Below are 16,047 nucleotides of genomic sequence, written 5' to 3'. Positions count from 1 at the left end.
GTATTGCTTTCTTTTTTGTGTGTAAATTAACCCGTTTAGTATCCTCTAGGTGTATTGACATCCTGGAGCTGTCTGAACATATGGACTTGCTGAAGTTCCACTATCATACTCTGAAGCTGTATGGCTTAGTGTGTGCTTTGGGCAACAACCGTGTGGCTCACGCTCTGTGCAGCCATGTGGATGAGGCCCAGCTCTTCTACGCCATAGAGAACACCTACCTACCTGGACCAATGAGGAGCGGCTTCTATGACCTGCTCATCAGCATGCACCTGGAGTCCGCCAAGAGGAACCGGCTGGGAACCAACAAGGAATTCATAGTGCCAATGACAGACCAAACACGCAGTATCACTCTGTACTCTGACAAATCTCATGCTTTACCTGGGGTTGGCCTTACTACATGTCTGCGTCCCAAAATCCATTTCTCCTCCATTGGGTTTGTTGGAACCAATCAGGACATCTACACACTGAGTCCAGTCATCCCCTTACAGGTGATGTTGAACAGGTTTGGTATTTCAAGGACCTCTTGAGTCAGTAATAATCATATGTCTGTTTGTATTTCCAGGTGCTAAAGACCAAGGCCCTGAACATGCTGACCGAGGCTGTGCAAGATGGAGTTCAAGCCATGAGAGATCCTGTGGGAGGTAGTGTTGAGTTTCATTTTGTCCCAATCCTGAAGCTCATCAGTACCCTCCTCATCATGGGTGTGTTTGATGATGAAGATGTCACACACATCCTGAAGATGCTTGAGCCCACAGTCTTCAGTGGCAAGAAAGCAGAGGAGCCTGCTAAGGAGAATGATTTGTTGAAGGAAGAGAAGGAACAAAAAACACCCCCAAAAGAAGAGCAGCAAGAAGAAGAAGAAGAAGAAGAAGAAGAAGAGGAAAATGAGGATGATGGCTTGAGTGAAGAGGATGAGGAAGAAATGGAGGAAGAGGAAGAATTAGAGAAAGAATCGATTGTGCCACATGAAGGAAAAGTGGTTGAGACTGGGCAAGTAAATGGCGAGAAAGGAGCAGAGGAAACAGAGAAAGAGATTAAAGAGGAGGATAAAGAAGAACATCTAGAGCAAGGACTCTTCCAGATGAAGTTACCAGATTCTGTCAAATTGCAGGTATGACTGGTCGTTTATTAAGAATATACAAAAAAACCTCTTCTTTTCAGTGATACTGTTAGTATAGTATCAATGATTCACTTTACTTTTGTCCTTTAGATGTGTACTCTACTGCAGTATTTCTGTGACTGTGAGCTACGTCACAGAGTGGAGGCCATCACTGCTTTTTCAGACCAGTTCGTCAGCCAGATACAGTCCAACCAGAGGCAGCGCTACAATGAACTTATGCTGGCCTTCACCATGAGTGCCGCTGAGACTGCCCGCAAGACCCGTGAATTTCGCTCCCCACCACAGGAGCAGGTACACCCAAGATTGTTTTATTGTATAAAGAATTGTTAAATCAAAGAAAATTAAAGAAAATCTCCATCCTGAAAACAAAAAAGCTAGTCGGAATATGAGCTGCATTTCTTTTTTTACCGGTTATTGTTGTGTTGTTTTTATTTTGGTCAAATAACATGAAATTGAGAACTGTGCAACTGGTTTAAAACAAACATTGATATGGGAGAAACATGTCTTCTATATCCTATGAAAGAAACTCATCAAAGAACATATCACTTCCTAGATTAACCATTTTTGGAACAGATTTTGACTTGTCTTTTTTCTTGCTGTTGTGTAGGTCAACATGCTCATGAACTTCAAGAACTGTGCTGAGGATGAAGAGTGCCCTGTTCCTGATGAGATCCGCGAAGCTCTGCTGAGTTTTCACAACGCTCTGCTGGTTCACTGTGGTCAGTCTTCATCAACAGTATCAAGTCTACCGACATCCGCATTTATAAATGAACACTCCAGTTGGCTTCAGATTTATATAGAAATGACAGTATCTAATTTGAAAACTCTCTCTTAGGTGTTCATATTGAGGAAGAAGAACAAGAGGAAGAAGTGGATAACTCTCTCCGTGGACGACTCGTCCGTTTGTTGGCAAAGGTGAAAAAAATCCGTGAGAAGAAGGTAGAGGTGGAGCCTGAACCACAGGAAGATAAAAAGCCAAGTGAGCCTTTCATCTTTTCCATGTCACACGCAACTGCAATAAGACTGTATATTTTCTTTGTATCGACATTTGTCTGGAGAAAATAGAAATACATTCAGAAGCTTTCATTCCACAAATTTTTGAGTAGCTAATTGAGTTTGTCTACCCCACAGTACACAGTTTACAGTAACTTTAGTACAGTACATAGTATCTTTTGTATTTTTTCTTAACTCTTTGTACTCTGTCTATCAGGCACATTGCAGGAGCTGATTTCCCACACTATGATCCATTGGGCCCAGGAGTCGTTCATCCAGAACCCTGAGCTGGTGCGTATAATGTTCAGCCTCCTTCACAGACAGTACGATGGGCTAGGTGAGCTCATGCGTGCCCTTCCCAAGGCCTACACCATCAACGCAGTGTCAATTATCGACACCATGGACTTGCTGGAGTGCTTGGGCCAGATCCGCTCCCTGCTTATTGTCCAGATGGGTCCGGAAGAGGAGAGGCTTATGATTCAAAGCATCGGGTCAATATACAATTTGATTTATTCTGAATATCTTGCCTGATTGTGAATTGTTGGACAACTGCATGTGACGGGAACTATACATCAACTTCATTTTTGTCTTTCTTAGGAACATCATGAGTAACAAAGTCTTTTATCAGCACCCCAACTTGATGCGAGCCTTGGGCATGCATGAAACCGTCATGGAGGTCATGGTCAATGTGCTTGGCGGCGGGGACTCAAAGGTATGTTTTTCGTATCCACTCAACTGCAATGCAAACATGCTCAATATACAAATAGACCTTGCTTTATATTACCACCAGGCAATACATGCTCCTTAACTTTTGTAACATGTTTCCTTCCAATAGGAGATCAGATTCCCTCGAGTGGTGACAAACTGCTGCCGTTTTCTTTGCTATTTCTGTCGCATCAGTCGCCAAAATCAGCGCTCTATGTTTGACCACCTCAGCTACCTTCTCCAAAACAGTGGCATCGGCCTTGGTGATTGTCTTTGCTCAGTTCCAGCTATTCTTGATGATTTATTCTAGATGTTTGAACTGTGATTAAGTTGGACATTATGTGCTGTTTTTTTTTAGGAATGCGGGGCTCCACTCCCTTGGACGTGGCTGCAGCCTCTTGTATCGACAACAACGAGCTGGCGTTGGCTCTCCAAGAGCAGGATCTAGAAATGGTAAAACACAATCAATGTGCGATGTACGAAACAGGCGTTGTGCAAAATTCTTCATCACTCGAGTACACCGTTATCTTTCCAGGTGGTGAAGTATTTAGCTGGATGTGGACTTCAGAGCTGTCCAATGCTACTGTCCAAAGGCTATCCTGACATTGGCTGGAATCCTTGTGGCGGAGAGAAATACCTTGACTTTCTTCGTTTTGCTGTGTTTGTCAATGGTCAGATTTTTTATTTGCTATACAATGCAATATTTTAGTTCTAATGCTCACATTGTTTCTGTTTTCTCCCTTATTAACACTAGATACCTTGTGTTCCCCCCCTTCCATAGGAGAGAGCGTAGAAGAGAATGCCAATGTGGTGGTGCGTCTCCTCATTCGCAGGCCTGAGTGCTTTGGTCCAGCCCTGAGAGGAGAGGGTGGTAACGGTCTACTGGCTGCAATAGAGGAGGCCATCAAAATATCAGAGGATCCTGCAAGGGATGGTCCTAGTGTTAAGAAAGACAGACGCTTTCCCATGTAAGAGCTCTTAGCTTTGGTTTGAAGGCCTTCTGATGGTAATGAGGTGCCAAAGTGTGCATTATCTCCTCCAGTGTTGCTGTAACAAAACTATTTAGAGCCACTTTCTTTTTTCTGGTAGGTTTGGAGGAGAGGAGCAGCATGAGGAGAACAAGGTGCACCTGGGAAATGCCATCATGTCCTTCTACTCTGCCCTTATTGACTTGGTGGGACGCTGTGCTCCAGAGATGCACGTAAGCTGTTTAGTAGCTACCACACTGGACTTTTCAAATCGGTTGAGAAAGAAAGAAAGATACAGAAATAGGAAATCTAGTATTTATAGATAAAAAGCAAGTTTTCGTCTCCACAGTTGATCCAGGCTGGTAAGGGCGAGGCTCTGAGAATCAGAGCCATCCTGAGGTCTCTGGTCCCCATTGAGGATCTTGTGGGAGTCATCAGCCTTTCTGTTCAGATTCCTTCGTTTGGAAAAGGTAAACACTTTGGAAAACATATTGAATTGATGAAGCTCGGTATCTTTAATCAGTGATGATTGTTGAAAGTGTCCTCTGCCATCAGAACACTATTGTTAATGGTTTTTCCAAAATGTTTTCTTTGTCTCGTGCTTAGACAACAGCATCATAGAACCAAAGATGTCAGCTAGTTTTGTGCCGGATCACAAGGCCCCCATGGTTCTGTTCCTGGACAGAGTGTATGGTATTGACAACCAGGATTTCTTGCTCCATGTGCTGGAGGTGGGCTTTCTCCCTGACATGAGGGCTGCTGCCTCTCTGGACACGGTAAGCCTCAAACAATTTACAAACATACAGTCATATGTACGTTTTCAGTGACGAGCAGGATTATAACCATACTGTTGAACTCAATTCACTGTCAGAGTTTCTGTCCAACAGGTTGCTTTCTGCACTACAGAGATGGCCCTCGCTTTGACCCGCTACCTGTGTTCTGCTGTGCTGCCACTCATCACCAAGTGTGCGCCACTCTTTGCCGGCAGTGACCATAGAGCCATAATGATCGACTCTATGTTGCACACAATCTACCGGCTGTCTCGTGGACGAGCCTTCACAAAGGCCCAAAGAGACATCATTGAAGAGTGCCTCATGGCTTTGTGCAAGTGAGTTTGGCAAACATTTCTTCCAATTTAATATAGCCAGGTTCATAGTTGAAGTTGTCTTTGTTTATCTTTCTTTCAGACATCTACGTCCATCCATGCTTCAGCACCTGCTAAGACGGCTGGTGTTTGATGTGCCCATTCTCAATGAGTACGCCAAAATGCCCCTGAAGGTATGAGCATCTTTTTAACAGTATAAAACTATTAAAAAGATGATGATGATGATTGTTAAAATGTTTTTGCATCCTGCAGCTTTTGACCAATCACTACGAGCGTTGTTGGAAATATTATTGCCTCCCTAATGGTTGGGGCAACTTTGGAATCTCATCAGAAGAGGAGCTGCATCTGACCCGCAAACTGTTTTGGGGGATCTTTGAATCGCTAGCGCACAAGGTGGAGCTCCTTCAATCCTTGATTTTTCATTTTCAGTATGTTAGATGGTGTATGGGTATATTGTAATATCTTGTTATTGTGTTTCCAGAAATTTGATGCTGAGATTTTCAAAATTGCAATGCCATGCATCTGCGCCATCGCTGGAGCCATTCCTCCCGACTATGTCGATGCCAGCTACTCCTCAATAACAGAGAAAAAGGCATCAGTGGATGCAGAGGGAAACTTTGATCCTAAACCAGTAGAGACCACAAAGTGAGAGGATTTCTGTCATTATAGCTTTCAAGGCATACAGTATCTCGCTCTAAAATAATTAAAGCTAAATGGACTGATTCTTCCTCCAACCACAGCACTATCATCCCCGAGAGACTGGATCCCTTTATCAACAAATATGCTGAATATACACATGATAGATGGGCCTTTGAAAAGGTATAACTTTTGTTTTCACTCTCTGTAATCACTCACAAAATATTAATACTATTCATCAGCCAATTCAGGAGCAACATGCAACAAAAGTTTGACTGGAAGAGCTCTACATTATGTGCTTGAATTAGGAAGGAAGCCATTATATTTGTAGGAATAAATGACAGGTGTAAGATATTGTTTTTGTATGTATGTTCCAGATCCAGAATAACTGGTCATATGGCGAAATGCTGGATGACAATGCAAAAACTCACCCCATGCTCAGACCATACAAAACCTTCTCAGAGAAGGTAGGTCCACGGTCAAAGCTGTGCATTAAATCTTCCCGTACTTTTACTTCATCTGTGCCTGCATTTGATCACACTGACAATTTTCTGACAGGACAAAGAGATCTACCGTTGGCCAATCAAAGAGTCAGTCAAAGCCATGGTTGCATGGGAATGGACTCTAGATAAAGCTAGAGAGGAAGAGGAGTCAGAGAAGAAGAAGGCAGTATCACGAAAAATCTCACAAACTGCACAGGTATAAAGCAGTTGTGTGAATGTTCTCATGCTTAATAATGTCATCACGGCAGTGCTATTTATTGTATAATACATAACGATAACTCTTTCTATTCTAGGCAACCTATGACCCAAGCCAAGGCTACAGTCCACAGCCCATTGAAATCTCACACATGGCTCTTTCAAGAGACCTGCAGGTAAGTGTTTGAACATTCTGTGTCGTAATCTTCGCATCTAATCAATATTCATATAGTAGTAATAATAGTAATATATCTTTTCAGTCTATGGCAGAGCAACTGGCAGAAAATTACCACAACACCTGGGGGCGAAAGAAAAAGTTGGAGCTGCAGTCCAAAGGTAAAATATATATTGGTTTGGAGGAGCGAACCTAGACATTTGGAGAATGACAGATTTGGCTTTTGCCATTTCCAAGAGTTTTGATTGCGCTTCTGTTTGTGTAGGAGGCGGAACACATCCTCTGCTGGTGCCCTATGATACTCTGACAGCAAAAGAAAAGGCACGAGATAGAGAGAAGTCTCATGAACTGCTGAAGTTTCTGCAGCTTAATGGATATGCTGTCACAAGGTAACATTGCAGAAGAATGAACATGTTTTCTGTTTTAAATGTTAATTGTGTGGCCTTAGCAGACAGTATCCTACGATCAACTTCCCAATCAAACAACACAAACAGAGATTAGAGCACAGAAGGTTATATTTATATTGATCAAGTTGAAAGCAATCAAAATAAGGTGTTGAAACACAGAATGACTGGATGCATGTAGCTGTTGTTCTGCAGCAGTTTCAAGTCATACCAGTGTTGATAAATTCAAAATGTATTGTTTATAACCTGCTTTATATACTATACCTTAAAAAATCTTACAGAATAACAAAGGAAAACAGAAACATAGCAAGAACAGTATTTTAGGTTTTAGGTCATACTTTATGTGTCTCTTTATGATCATACATTATTTGACCATACGGGAACCAGTATTGAACTTGGGGGAAATGTTTTATCTCATTCAAGTTCAAAGCATTGAGTTCTGTTTCACTTTAGGGGCCTGAAAGATATGGAGTCTGACATCTCATCCATCGAGAAGAGATTTGCTTATGGTTTCCTGCAGAAGCTGCTGAAATGGATGGAAATTGCCCAGGAGTTCATCGCTCATCTTGGTACAGTGGCGCAAGGATCAAGAACATATATATCGTAACATCTGATAGAATTGTATCGGTGCAACTCAACGTAGTTGTTTGTTTCCAGTGGAATTGTAATAACATCATATTTGCAATGTGTTTCACAGAGGCTGTGGTAAGCAGTGGACGAGTGGAAAAGTCTCCTCATGAGCAGGAAATCAAATTCTTTGCCAAGGTGAGACTATTGTGTAAAGCTAAAGTGATCACCATTTTTAAACCTCAACTTGTCCTCATCTCTGTACTGTGTGTACAGAGTAAGTGTGAAAACTCTCTCTCTTAGATCTTGATGCCTCTAATCAATCAATATTTCAAAAACCACTGCCTCTACTTCTTGTCGACACCTGCAAAAGTTCTGGGTAGTGGTGGGCATTCTTCCAATAAAGAGAAGGAGATGATTGCAAGGTGATCTGTCTTTTATATAAAGATCTCTCTTTCATATGAATATCACCCACATATATTGTGTAATGTATTCTTTTCACATATTACTTCCCGCTTTTATCAATGTCTCCTTTTTCTTGCATTTTCCTTTCCTTCCCTTTCCTTTCCTTCTCGTCATAGTATCTTCTGTAAAATGTCTGCTCTGGTGAGGCAGAGAGTCTCTCTCTTTGGTAAGATGTCAGTTTCTCAACATCAATCATCCTGAATCGTCTCACTCTTTTCTGTGTTTCTCATATGTGGCTGTATTTTATTGGCTGTAATGTATTTTTCTACCACTCATGTGAGAGCGACTGCAGTTATTTTATATGCATTTCACAGTATGTGGTGATCTGAATTGTATGAAAGAACGCATATCAGCAGAAGTGTATTTGTATGTGCAGGAACGGACGCTTCAGCAATTGTTAACTGTCTTCACATCCTGGCACGGTCATTGGATGCAAGGTTTGGTATTTTAAATTTTTTCAAAAGATGCATTGGCCTAAAGTGAATATGTTTTTGTTTTTTATTTTAATCTTCCTTATTTGCTTCATTAGGACAGTAATGAAGTCAGGGCCTGAAATTGTGAAAGCAGGGCTGCGGTCATTCTTTGAGAGTGCTGCGGACGATATAGAGAAGATGGTAGAGAACCTCAAACTGGGCAAAGTATCCAAAGGCAATCAGGTAATAGAAGTACACAATATCTGTATTGGACTGTTGCAAATGATCTGTCAAACATTGGACCCTAAATATCCCGAGCCCGTGATCATATGCTGCTTCTGTCCTTTGAAGCAAGTGAAAGGCGTCTCCCAGAACGTTAACTACACAACCATCGCCCTGCTCCCAGTGCTTACCTCCCTGTTTGATCACATTGCTCAGCACCAGTTTGGCGATGATGTCATGCGTGAGTGCTTTTACATTAGTACTATTTCTGATTTTACATGGTGTATATGGTGGTATGTATCCTAACATTGCCATGTCCCTCTCTCTTGCTTGCGTACAGTGGATGATCTACAGATGTCATGCTATCGCATCATGTGTAGCATCTACTCCCTTGGGACTGTCAAGAATCCACATGTTGAGAGGTAACGTCACATCTGTAAACATTAACATTTCTAAAGTCAATTAGAAGTTGTACTTGGGAGCATTTTTTGGGAAATTGTCCATTTACAGGCAGAGACCAGCTCTCGGAGAATGTTTGGCTCACCTTGCAGCAGCTATGCCAGTGGCCTACTTAGAGCCCAATCAAAATGAATTCAATGCCTTCTCTGTCTACACCACAAAGACGCCCAGAGAAAGAGCCAGTGAGCATTACCCTTTCCTCAGATTTGTTGTTCTGTCTGACAAAGTCTTGTTTCTGAATTTAATTTCTTTAACTACCTCTCTTGTGAAAGTTTTGGGCCTTCCCAGTGAGGTCCAGGAATTATGTCCAGACATTCCAGAGCTGGATGCTCTGCTAAAGGAGATTGGGGGCTTGGCAGAGTCAGGGGCTCGTTACACTGAGATGCCTCATGTGATTGAAATCACCCTGCCCATGCTGTGCAACTACCTGCCTCGCTGGTGGGAGAGAGGACTTGAGAACTTCCCTGAGATGGAGGGGCAGATCTGCACTGATGTCACATCCGAACACCTTAATCAGCTGCTGGGCAGCATCATGAAAATCGTTGTCAACAACTTGGGTATCGATGAAGCCTCTTGGATGAAGAGGTTGGCTGGTGAGCACCATTTTAAACTCTTATTAATGTGTCACATTGTACACCTGAGTCAGTTTTGTTTTGTACAAATGAGATGGCACCTTTTGTTTTCTCTCTTAGTGTTTTCACAGCCCATTGTCAGCAGGGCAAAGCCAGAAATGCTCAAGTCCCACTTCATCCCTACAATGGAGAAGCTGAAGAAACGCACTTCAAAGGTGGTGGCTGAAGAGGACCATTTGCGGATGGAGGGTAAATCAGAGGGGGCTGAGGAAGACGGGACTATACGTGATGAGTTTGCTGTCCTCTGCAGAGACTTGTATGCCCTCTACCCTCTACTGATTCGCTACGTGGACAACAACAGGTACAGTACAATTACAAATACCATGGCTAGTATTGAGAGAATTGAAACATAATGGACTTATATTTCCATATATTGTTCATTAGCCAAGCTTGATGAGACTTTTTGGAGCCTCGAAGTAATTTGTTCTGCTACAGGGCAAGATGGCTGACATGCCCAGACCCAGATGCAGAAGAGCTCTTCCGAATCGTTGGAGAGGTCTTCATTTTCTGGTCCAAATCTCATGTGAGTATGTTCATTGGACCGATGAATGGCGCCATTTGTTGCAGCTCACATGCTGAACTGTACTGTGTGTTTTTCAATTTCCCTCTCTGTTGTAGAACTTCAAACGAGAGGAACAGAACTTTGTTGTGATGAATGAGATCAATAACATGTCATTCCTCACCGCTGACAGCAAAAGCAAAATGAGCAAGGTGAGTTAATTCAAGGCAGAACCAGCAATGCAGTGAGGCTGGTTTAGTGTCAGATCTCAAATCAGGCATATTGTGTTACAACTGTACGTGTTTCTTTCTTTTTGCCCTCGTTTTTCAAGATTTTGTTACTTTACCAACTATTTTCAGCCAATGGTCATTTATTATACTATTACTACCCTTAGTTTGGCAATACGAAACTCAAACCATTGTATCACAGACTTTAATCCAACAAATCAATTTATAACAGAAAGGCACTTGTGCACCACCTTACCAGGTACAAGATTTCAGTGCTTAGGTTTTTGGTAGTTTCTGATTTTTGTATATGTTTTTAATGTCCTTGTTTATTGGGCTACGTTAAGCCTTTTATATCTTTTGGAGGTTTGATATTAATTCGCAATTCTTGAGAACAATATCAGTTGTGTTAACAATATTCTCTCTTTGGCTGTCCCTTGTCCTCTTCTTTTGGGTTGCGGCTGGGTTTCCAGGGCGGGGACTCAGAGGTTAGACTTTGTTCCTGCACGACCGCTGTGCTGACCGCATGGCACCTCACTTTGGGGGAGCTTTTCATCAACCTCTCCAGCACACTGGCACATCTGATCCACATACACTCAAATACATCCACAAACACTCAAGTACAGTCACTTACTCGTGCTCACAGACTTGCACATTCCATTCAGAGAGTCATGTCACAGAGACAACTATTTTAGTGCCAGGGCCAAAAGCTTTCCTCTGTACATGCAGGTGCATCTGCTTAGTCATGAATACTTTGCAGTCTATTAAGAGTGAAACAAAACTCAGTTGAGAATTAGTCGTTGCTATAAATATATAGTTATATATATATTAATAGAACATGACAATCCTAGCCAGAAGTCTCTTCAAAGGAGCAACAGATGGAGTTTGGATCCACTTACACTGTCATTAGTATTGCTATGCCTCAATGTATGAGCCTCTGCACTTGTGTACCGACACTCAATGTCTGACACAAAACTACTAATTCATGTCTACAAAGGCTTTAACTAGTACGACATTATACATAAGATGCACTTTAATCAATATGCACTAGGAAGAAACACACATTCTCACAAAGGATCACCGGACAAAAGGGCACACTCCATCTGCGGGCCATCCCCGGTCCTGCCAGTGTGTGTGTGGGGGAGTTTGGAGGTGCTTGATGAAAGTACTCAGCTGTAGAGTTGGGCTCATGGCACTGGGCTTTACACCAAGCCCAAGGTGGCAGTGAGAGAACAGTGCCATCATCCTGTCACTGAGTTTTCTCTTTTTTGATCATAGTTGAGGTGGAGTCTTCGAGTATGTCTTTTGTTTCATTTCATTGAAGGATGGTTGACCTGTAGCTTCTGTAATGCAGCTTTTTGCCACTAGGGGATGATGTTAGTCTTCTCTGTGCTCTTTCTTCTCTCCTCCCTGGAAATGCCATGGCACATCATGGTTGACTTTCCTTTACACCTCCTAGAATCCACACTAACACATGACTTGATGCTTAACGTCACTGAAGCAGATTTCTTCAAGCATTTGTTGGGTTCTCTCTTTAGAATGTGCTCAAAATGACTATGGACCTAACCATACATTAATTCACTCTTATGATCTATATTATTCCCCAAAAGGCTTTGCACCCTGTTTCCTCTAAACTAGTCTTCCATAACACACTTGCATCTGTCCCTGAATTGAAGCAAAAGCAGTGGCTGATGAACTGAGTGGAACTGATATGTAACTTGGATAGAGGGGGGGACATATTGTATATGTCTGGCAATGACATCCCAACATACACCTATAATGAAAAGACTGCTGATAGAAAGCCTGTAAACGACCTGTTCTGTTCACTTTCCATTTCAGACTTAATGCACATATCTGAATTTTAATTGTAATCCATGAACAGAACTACCTGTGCGATCGAGCCATTAGTTTCACAATGCAAGCTTGTACTTGAGTCACTGTAAAAAACACAATGATTTTTGTAAAGTTCAGTGGACCATATTGGATACTTCTAGTACTTTCTAGCTGCACAGTGTGCAATATCTGAGTGGTAATGAGTAATAACAATATCATTCATCAATACAGTTGCCATTCCCCAAGTTAGATGTACTCATTGGACCGCCTTTAATCTGTCCAGTAACATTGCGCTCTACACTTTTCTGTGTGGTGGCTCTTACTGTGTGATATCTGTTGTCTAAACAGCTATGGCTCAAATAGAAATACCATGTGACCTATTCATAGAGCATGCATTTAATAGACTAAACATTCATATTACAAAAAGCATTTGTATATTGTATGCTCTCACATACATTTGCACATCTTGGAGGACTCCAGAAAGAGCAGATAACAGAAGGACTGAACTCTCTCAGAAACAGAACAGCAGTAGGTGTGTGATTTTAACATCCTGCTATAACAGGTCTAACTCATTTCTGTACCTTCATCTCATATTTTAATCTTTCACCAAGGGCTGCTGTTGTTACTAAATTGAATTCACACCTAGCTATTTATCCTGTTCATTGAATGCTGGATGGATTGTCACTTGAATGAAATCTGTTTTCTGTTGCATGTTTTGGAAATGCAATTTCACTGATTTAATTTCTTATCAGACCCATTCCTTTCAGCTTCCCTTTCCCAAGCCAGCTATATCCCCACATTTTCACTGTACCCTCTACTTACCAGTCTGAGCTCAGAGGAACTAGGATTTTCATATTTGGGGAATAACAGAAAATAGACATTGAAATGCAGTCACTTACTTTTTCTTTAGACATTGTTGACAGTAACATGTTTAATAGGAATCCTCAGTGAATATAGCTGGGCATTTCTACATGGAGAGATCTACTGTTTGCATATGTGCATAAGGAACGGCTTGCACTGCTGTATAGTGCTCAATCATTTCTAAAAGGTAGGATGATATTCAATGTTTTTGGATAAAAATTATCACCAATGTTTGTCATAAATCTTTATTGATTTTATGTTTACTTTGTGTGATGTTCAGTAGCAAATACATAGAATCAATTGCATTTTTGCTCTTGTCGTGTTGCAATCATTCCTAGAATTATAGGAGAACAATGGCCAATCACTGACGAGGGCTTATTTCTATGAAAGCGACTGCCAGACTTTGAATCAAGGCTGTAATGTGTTCGTGTCATACCTCTGGCATTTTCTGAGATGCTGTGAATGCTTTCTGGTTGTTGTCCCTTTTCTCAGGGTGGAGGCTCAGATACTGAACGTACCAAGAAGAAAAAGCGTGGAGATCGTTACTCTGTACAGACTTCACTTATTGTGGCTGCCTTGAAAAAGTTGCTTCCCATAGGCCTCAACATGTGCTCTCCCGCTGACCAGGAGCTTATCAACTTGGCCAAGATCCGATACTCTTTGGTAGTTTTTTCTGATTTTGAATGAACTAGAGACACTTTCTGTGGCGCCCCTGTCTATAATGCATTATATACTCATAATACCTTATAATCTGCTTATACCACGGTATAATTAGAATTATAAACACTTATGATACTTGACCTTTATCAGTCATTTTAAAATGCTTTATCATATGTTGTGATTAGTTTCATAAACCATTATAATTATTTAGGAGTCCATATAACTATGATTTTTACAGTGCTATAAGCTGATTATAACGCATTTCAAGAATGTTTATAATGCATTATAGACATGAGCTTTATAGAAAGTGTTACCTAACTTGATTATCATATGTTGTCTGCTTTGTATCATGCTATTTACTTTAGTTAAATAACCATTCCGTAATAGTTTTACCTCCCAGACCGTTTTAGGGGGATAATGGTTGATCAAATGTTTTACTTCACAGAGAGACACTGATGAAGAAGTAAGAGAGTTCCTGCAGAACAACCTTCATCTTCAGGGCAAGGTATAAACTCGTGGACTGTTAGTCCAACCGTGATGTATTTACTTCCAAGGAATCGGATTTGTGATAATAATCAGTCACAATGCATGTCAGAAAGCTCTGTATCCCTGTGTTGTGGGAAGGTGGCCAACCCATCCATGCGCTGGCAGATGACCCTGTATAAGGAGATGGCAGGGAAGGCCGAAGATGCTGACGCTCCAATGAAAGTTGTCAAGAGAGTGCAGGAGGTTTCTGCTGTCCTCTACCACCTTGAAGTCGTGAGTTGCCAAATTGACCTGTGCTAACTGCGCTTACTGTCTCTCCAGTACATATGAGTGTGAGAATGACAGCTTGACTAGTTGTGTACGTATTATTTGAATCAAATGTGAACATTTTACTGTTGTGTGTGAATGTGAGAAATGATCAACAAATTGCTCAATATTTTTGAGTTTGGTAGAAGCGCAATATGTATCAACAATGTAATTATCGCAATATGAATCAATCTACTTTTTTACAAGACGGAAAATAATAACAGAAAATAAGAGGTGACCATCACCAAAGCCTAACTTTTTTTAATTACAGGTTTCAAAAAATGTCTTTGTACCTCTGTGCTCAGAATATTATACGATTTTATTTTTGGGGGGATTCAGTCTTTGACAACTACGACCTCAGGCTTTTCCTGCTGTACATAAAGAGTTACCGTAGGAATTATTTTTCGCCGCTTTGCCAATGTATACCATCACATGTACAGACGGAGCACCCGTTTAAATCCAAGAAGATGGTGTGGCACAAACTGTTGTCCAAGCAGAGACGCAGGGCCGTGGTCGCTTGCTTTAGGATGACACCACTATACAATATTCCAAGGTGAGGAAGGTACACCAAGGTCTGAACTGACATGTACAGTATCGGGTGTTACGATAAATATTCCAGGTATTCAAGTGCAAGTACAAGTTGTTGTTTGTTTTTTTGCGTTGTAGGCATAGAGCTTCAAACATGTTCCTTGAGGGATACAAACGCAATTGGCTTCACTCTGAGGGTTACTCATTTGAAGACAGGATGATAGACGACTTATCCGTGAGTGTCATCTCACATCTGTTTCATCTTGAATGTTTCTTTTTTTCTGTGCCATTACTCACCTTCCTGTCCTTGTACATCCCAGAAAGCAATGGAGCAAGAGGAAGGAGATGAAGAGGAGCATGAACGAGAAACAAAGCCGGATCCCCTCCACCAGCTTATTCTGCATTTCAGTCGTACCGCTCTGACAGAAAAGAGGTTCGATAGGTCCTCACTGCTGTAATGTGTGGCATGTTATTCCTCGTTTACCAACTGGTTTCCCCCGTCTCAATTTCAGTAAACTTGATACCGATCATCTTTATATGGCATATGCAGAAATTATGGCAAAGGTGAGTCATCACAAAGGGTTTTGACCATGCTTTAAAGTTGATGCATTATGTCCTTTGAAACTCATATTGTTGTCTTTTTTCACTTTTTCCTGAATTTAGAGTTGCCATATTGGTGAGGAAGATGAAGGGGGAGAGGAAATGGTGGAAAATGCTGAGGATGAGCTTCCCTTTGAGGTGCGACAGTCAGAACTGGTAATGGGCGACCAGGGGCTAGGGACCAGGAACACAGTGGAGCGGTAGCTCTCAACGCACTGAGTGACGTCATTATCAGAACATTACTTCACGACCACATCTCTCTCTCTCTCTTTCTCTTTCTTTGTTTTTGTCTCATTCCCTCTGTCTGTTCTGTCTGTGCTCTGTCTCTTCTGTTGGTATGTTGCTTCATTCATTGTGAGTTGCATGATTTAGAAACTCTAAGCTCCAATCCAGATGGGTTCTTTTTTTTACTATATTTACCATCATCTTTTCAAATCCTGCTACAGTTTGGGACAGAATGTCATTGTGCTCTACTTTCAGTGTTGTTG

General features: G+C 41.5%; 1 protein-coding gene across 3 annotated transcripts in view; it reads left to right on the top strand.

Moving 5' to 3' along the window:
* LOC306788355 (ryanodine receptor 1-like) overlaps positions 1-16,047 on the top strand; it is a 47,884-nt gene that overhangs the window by 13,378 nt on the left and 18,459 nt on the right. The window contains exons 36-81 of one of the 3 annotated variants that reach the window (XM_079283851.1): positions 50-488; positions 563-1,111; positions 1,211-1,411; positions 1,728-1,839; positions 1,956-2,099; positions 2,331-2,604; positions 2,711-2,825; positions 2,949-3,081; positions 3,177-3,271; positions 3,354-3,489; positions 3,600-3,786; positions 3,908-4,019; positions 4,136-4,256; positions 4,393-4,562; positions 4,674-4,894; positions 4,974-5,064; positions 5,144-5,284; positions 5,373-5,536; positions 5,632-5,710; positions 5,905-5,994; positions 6,086-6,226; positions 6,324-6,401; positions 6,486-6,561; positions 6,666-6,789; positions 7,258-7,373; positions 7,502-7,569; positions 7,675-7,796; positions 7,953-8,002; positions 8,213-8,273; positions 8,366-8,492; positions 8,601-8,712; positions 8,812-8,893; positions 8,982-9,112; positions 9,203-9,523; positions 9,623-9,863; positions 9,998-10,085; positions 10,181-10,273; positions 10,759-10,773; positions 13,472-13,642; positions 14,085-14,144; positions 14,264-14,398; positions 14,872-14,984; positions 15,098-15,194; positions 15,280-15,392; positions 15,472-15,523; positions 15,623-15,697. In XM_079283851.1, coding sequence (XP_079139977.1) covers positions 50-488; positions 563-1,111; positions 1,211-1,411; positions 1,728-1,839; positions 1,956-2,099; positions 2,331-2,604; positions 2,711-2,825; positions 2,949-3,081; positions 3,177-3,271; positions 3,354-3,489; positions 3,600-3,786; positions 3,908-4,019; positions 4,136-4,256; positions 4,393-4,562; positions 4,674-4,894; positions 4,974-5,064; positions 5,144-5,284; positions 5,373-5,536; positions 5,632-5,710; positions 5,905-5,994; positions 6,086-6,226; positions 6,324-6,401; positions 6,486-6,561; positions 6,666-6,789; positions 7,258-7,373; positions 7,502-7,569; positions 7,675-7,796; positions 7,953-8,002; positions 8,213-8,273; positions 8,366-8,492; positions 8,601-8,712; positions 8,812-8,893; positions 8,982-9,112; positions 9,203-9,523; positions 9,623-9,863; positions 9,998-10,085; positions 10,181-10,273; positions 10,759-10,773; positions 13,472-13,642; positions 14,085-14,144; positions 14,264-14,398; positions 14,872-14,984; positions 15,098-15,194; positions 15,280-15,392; positions 15,472-15,523; positions 15,623-15,697 — 6,436 coding nt within the window. Of the gene's footprint in view, positions 1-49; positions 489-562; positions 1,112-1,210; positions 1,412-1,727; positions 1,840-1,955; positions 2,100-2,330; positions 2,605-2,710; positions 2,826-2,948; positions 3,082-3,176; positions 3,272-3,353; positions 3,490-3,599; positions 3,787-3,907; positions 4,020-4,135; positions 4,257-4,392; positions 4,563-4,673; positions 4,895-4,973; positions 5,065-5,143; positions 5,285-5,372; positions 5,537-5,631; positions 5,711-5,904; positions 5,995-6,085; positions 6,227-6,323; positions 6,402-6,485; positions 6,562-6,665; positions 6,790-7,257; positions 7,374-7,501; positions 7,570-7,674; positions 7,797-7,952; positions 8,003-8,212; positions 8,274-8,365; positions 8,493-8,600; positions 8,713-8,811; positions 8,894-8,981; positions 9,113-9,202; positions 9,524-9,622; positions 9,864-9,997; positions 10,086-10,180; positions 10,274-10,758; positions 10,774-13,471; positions 13,643-14,084; positions 14,145-14,263; positions 14,399-14,871; positions 14,985-15,097; positions 15,195-15,279; positions 15,393-15,471; positions 15,524-15,622; positions 15,716-16,047 lie in introns of all 3 variants that reach the window. The other 2 variants (XM_079283849.1, XM_079283850.1) reach the window with 2 other exon arrangements.

Source organism: Melanostigma gelatinosum (genome assembly GCF_949748355.1).
Source record: "Melanostigma gelatinosum genome assembly, chromosome: 14".
Lineage (NCBI taxonomy): Eukaryota > Metazoa > Chordata > Actinopteri > Perciformes > Zoarcidae > Melanostigma > Melanostigma gelatinosum.
The sequence above is the reverse complement of the archived record's forward strand: the minus strand, read 5'-3'. Positions and strand labels throughout refer to the sequence as shown.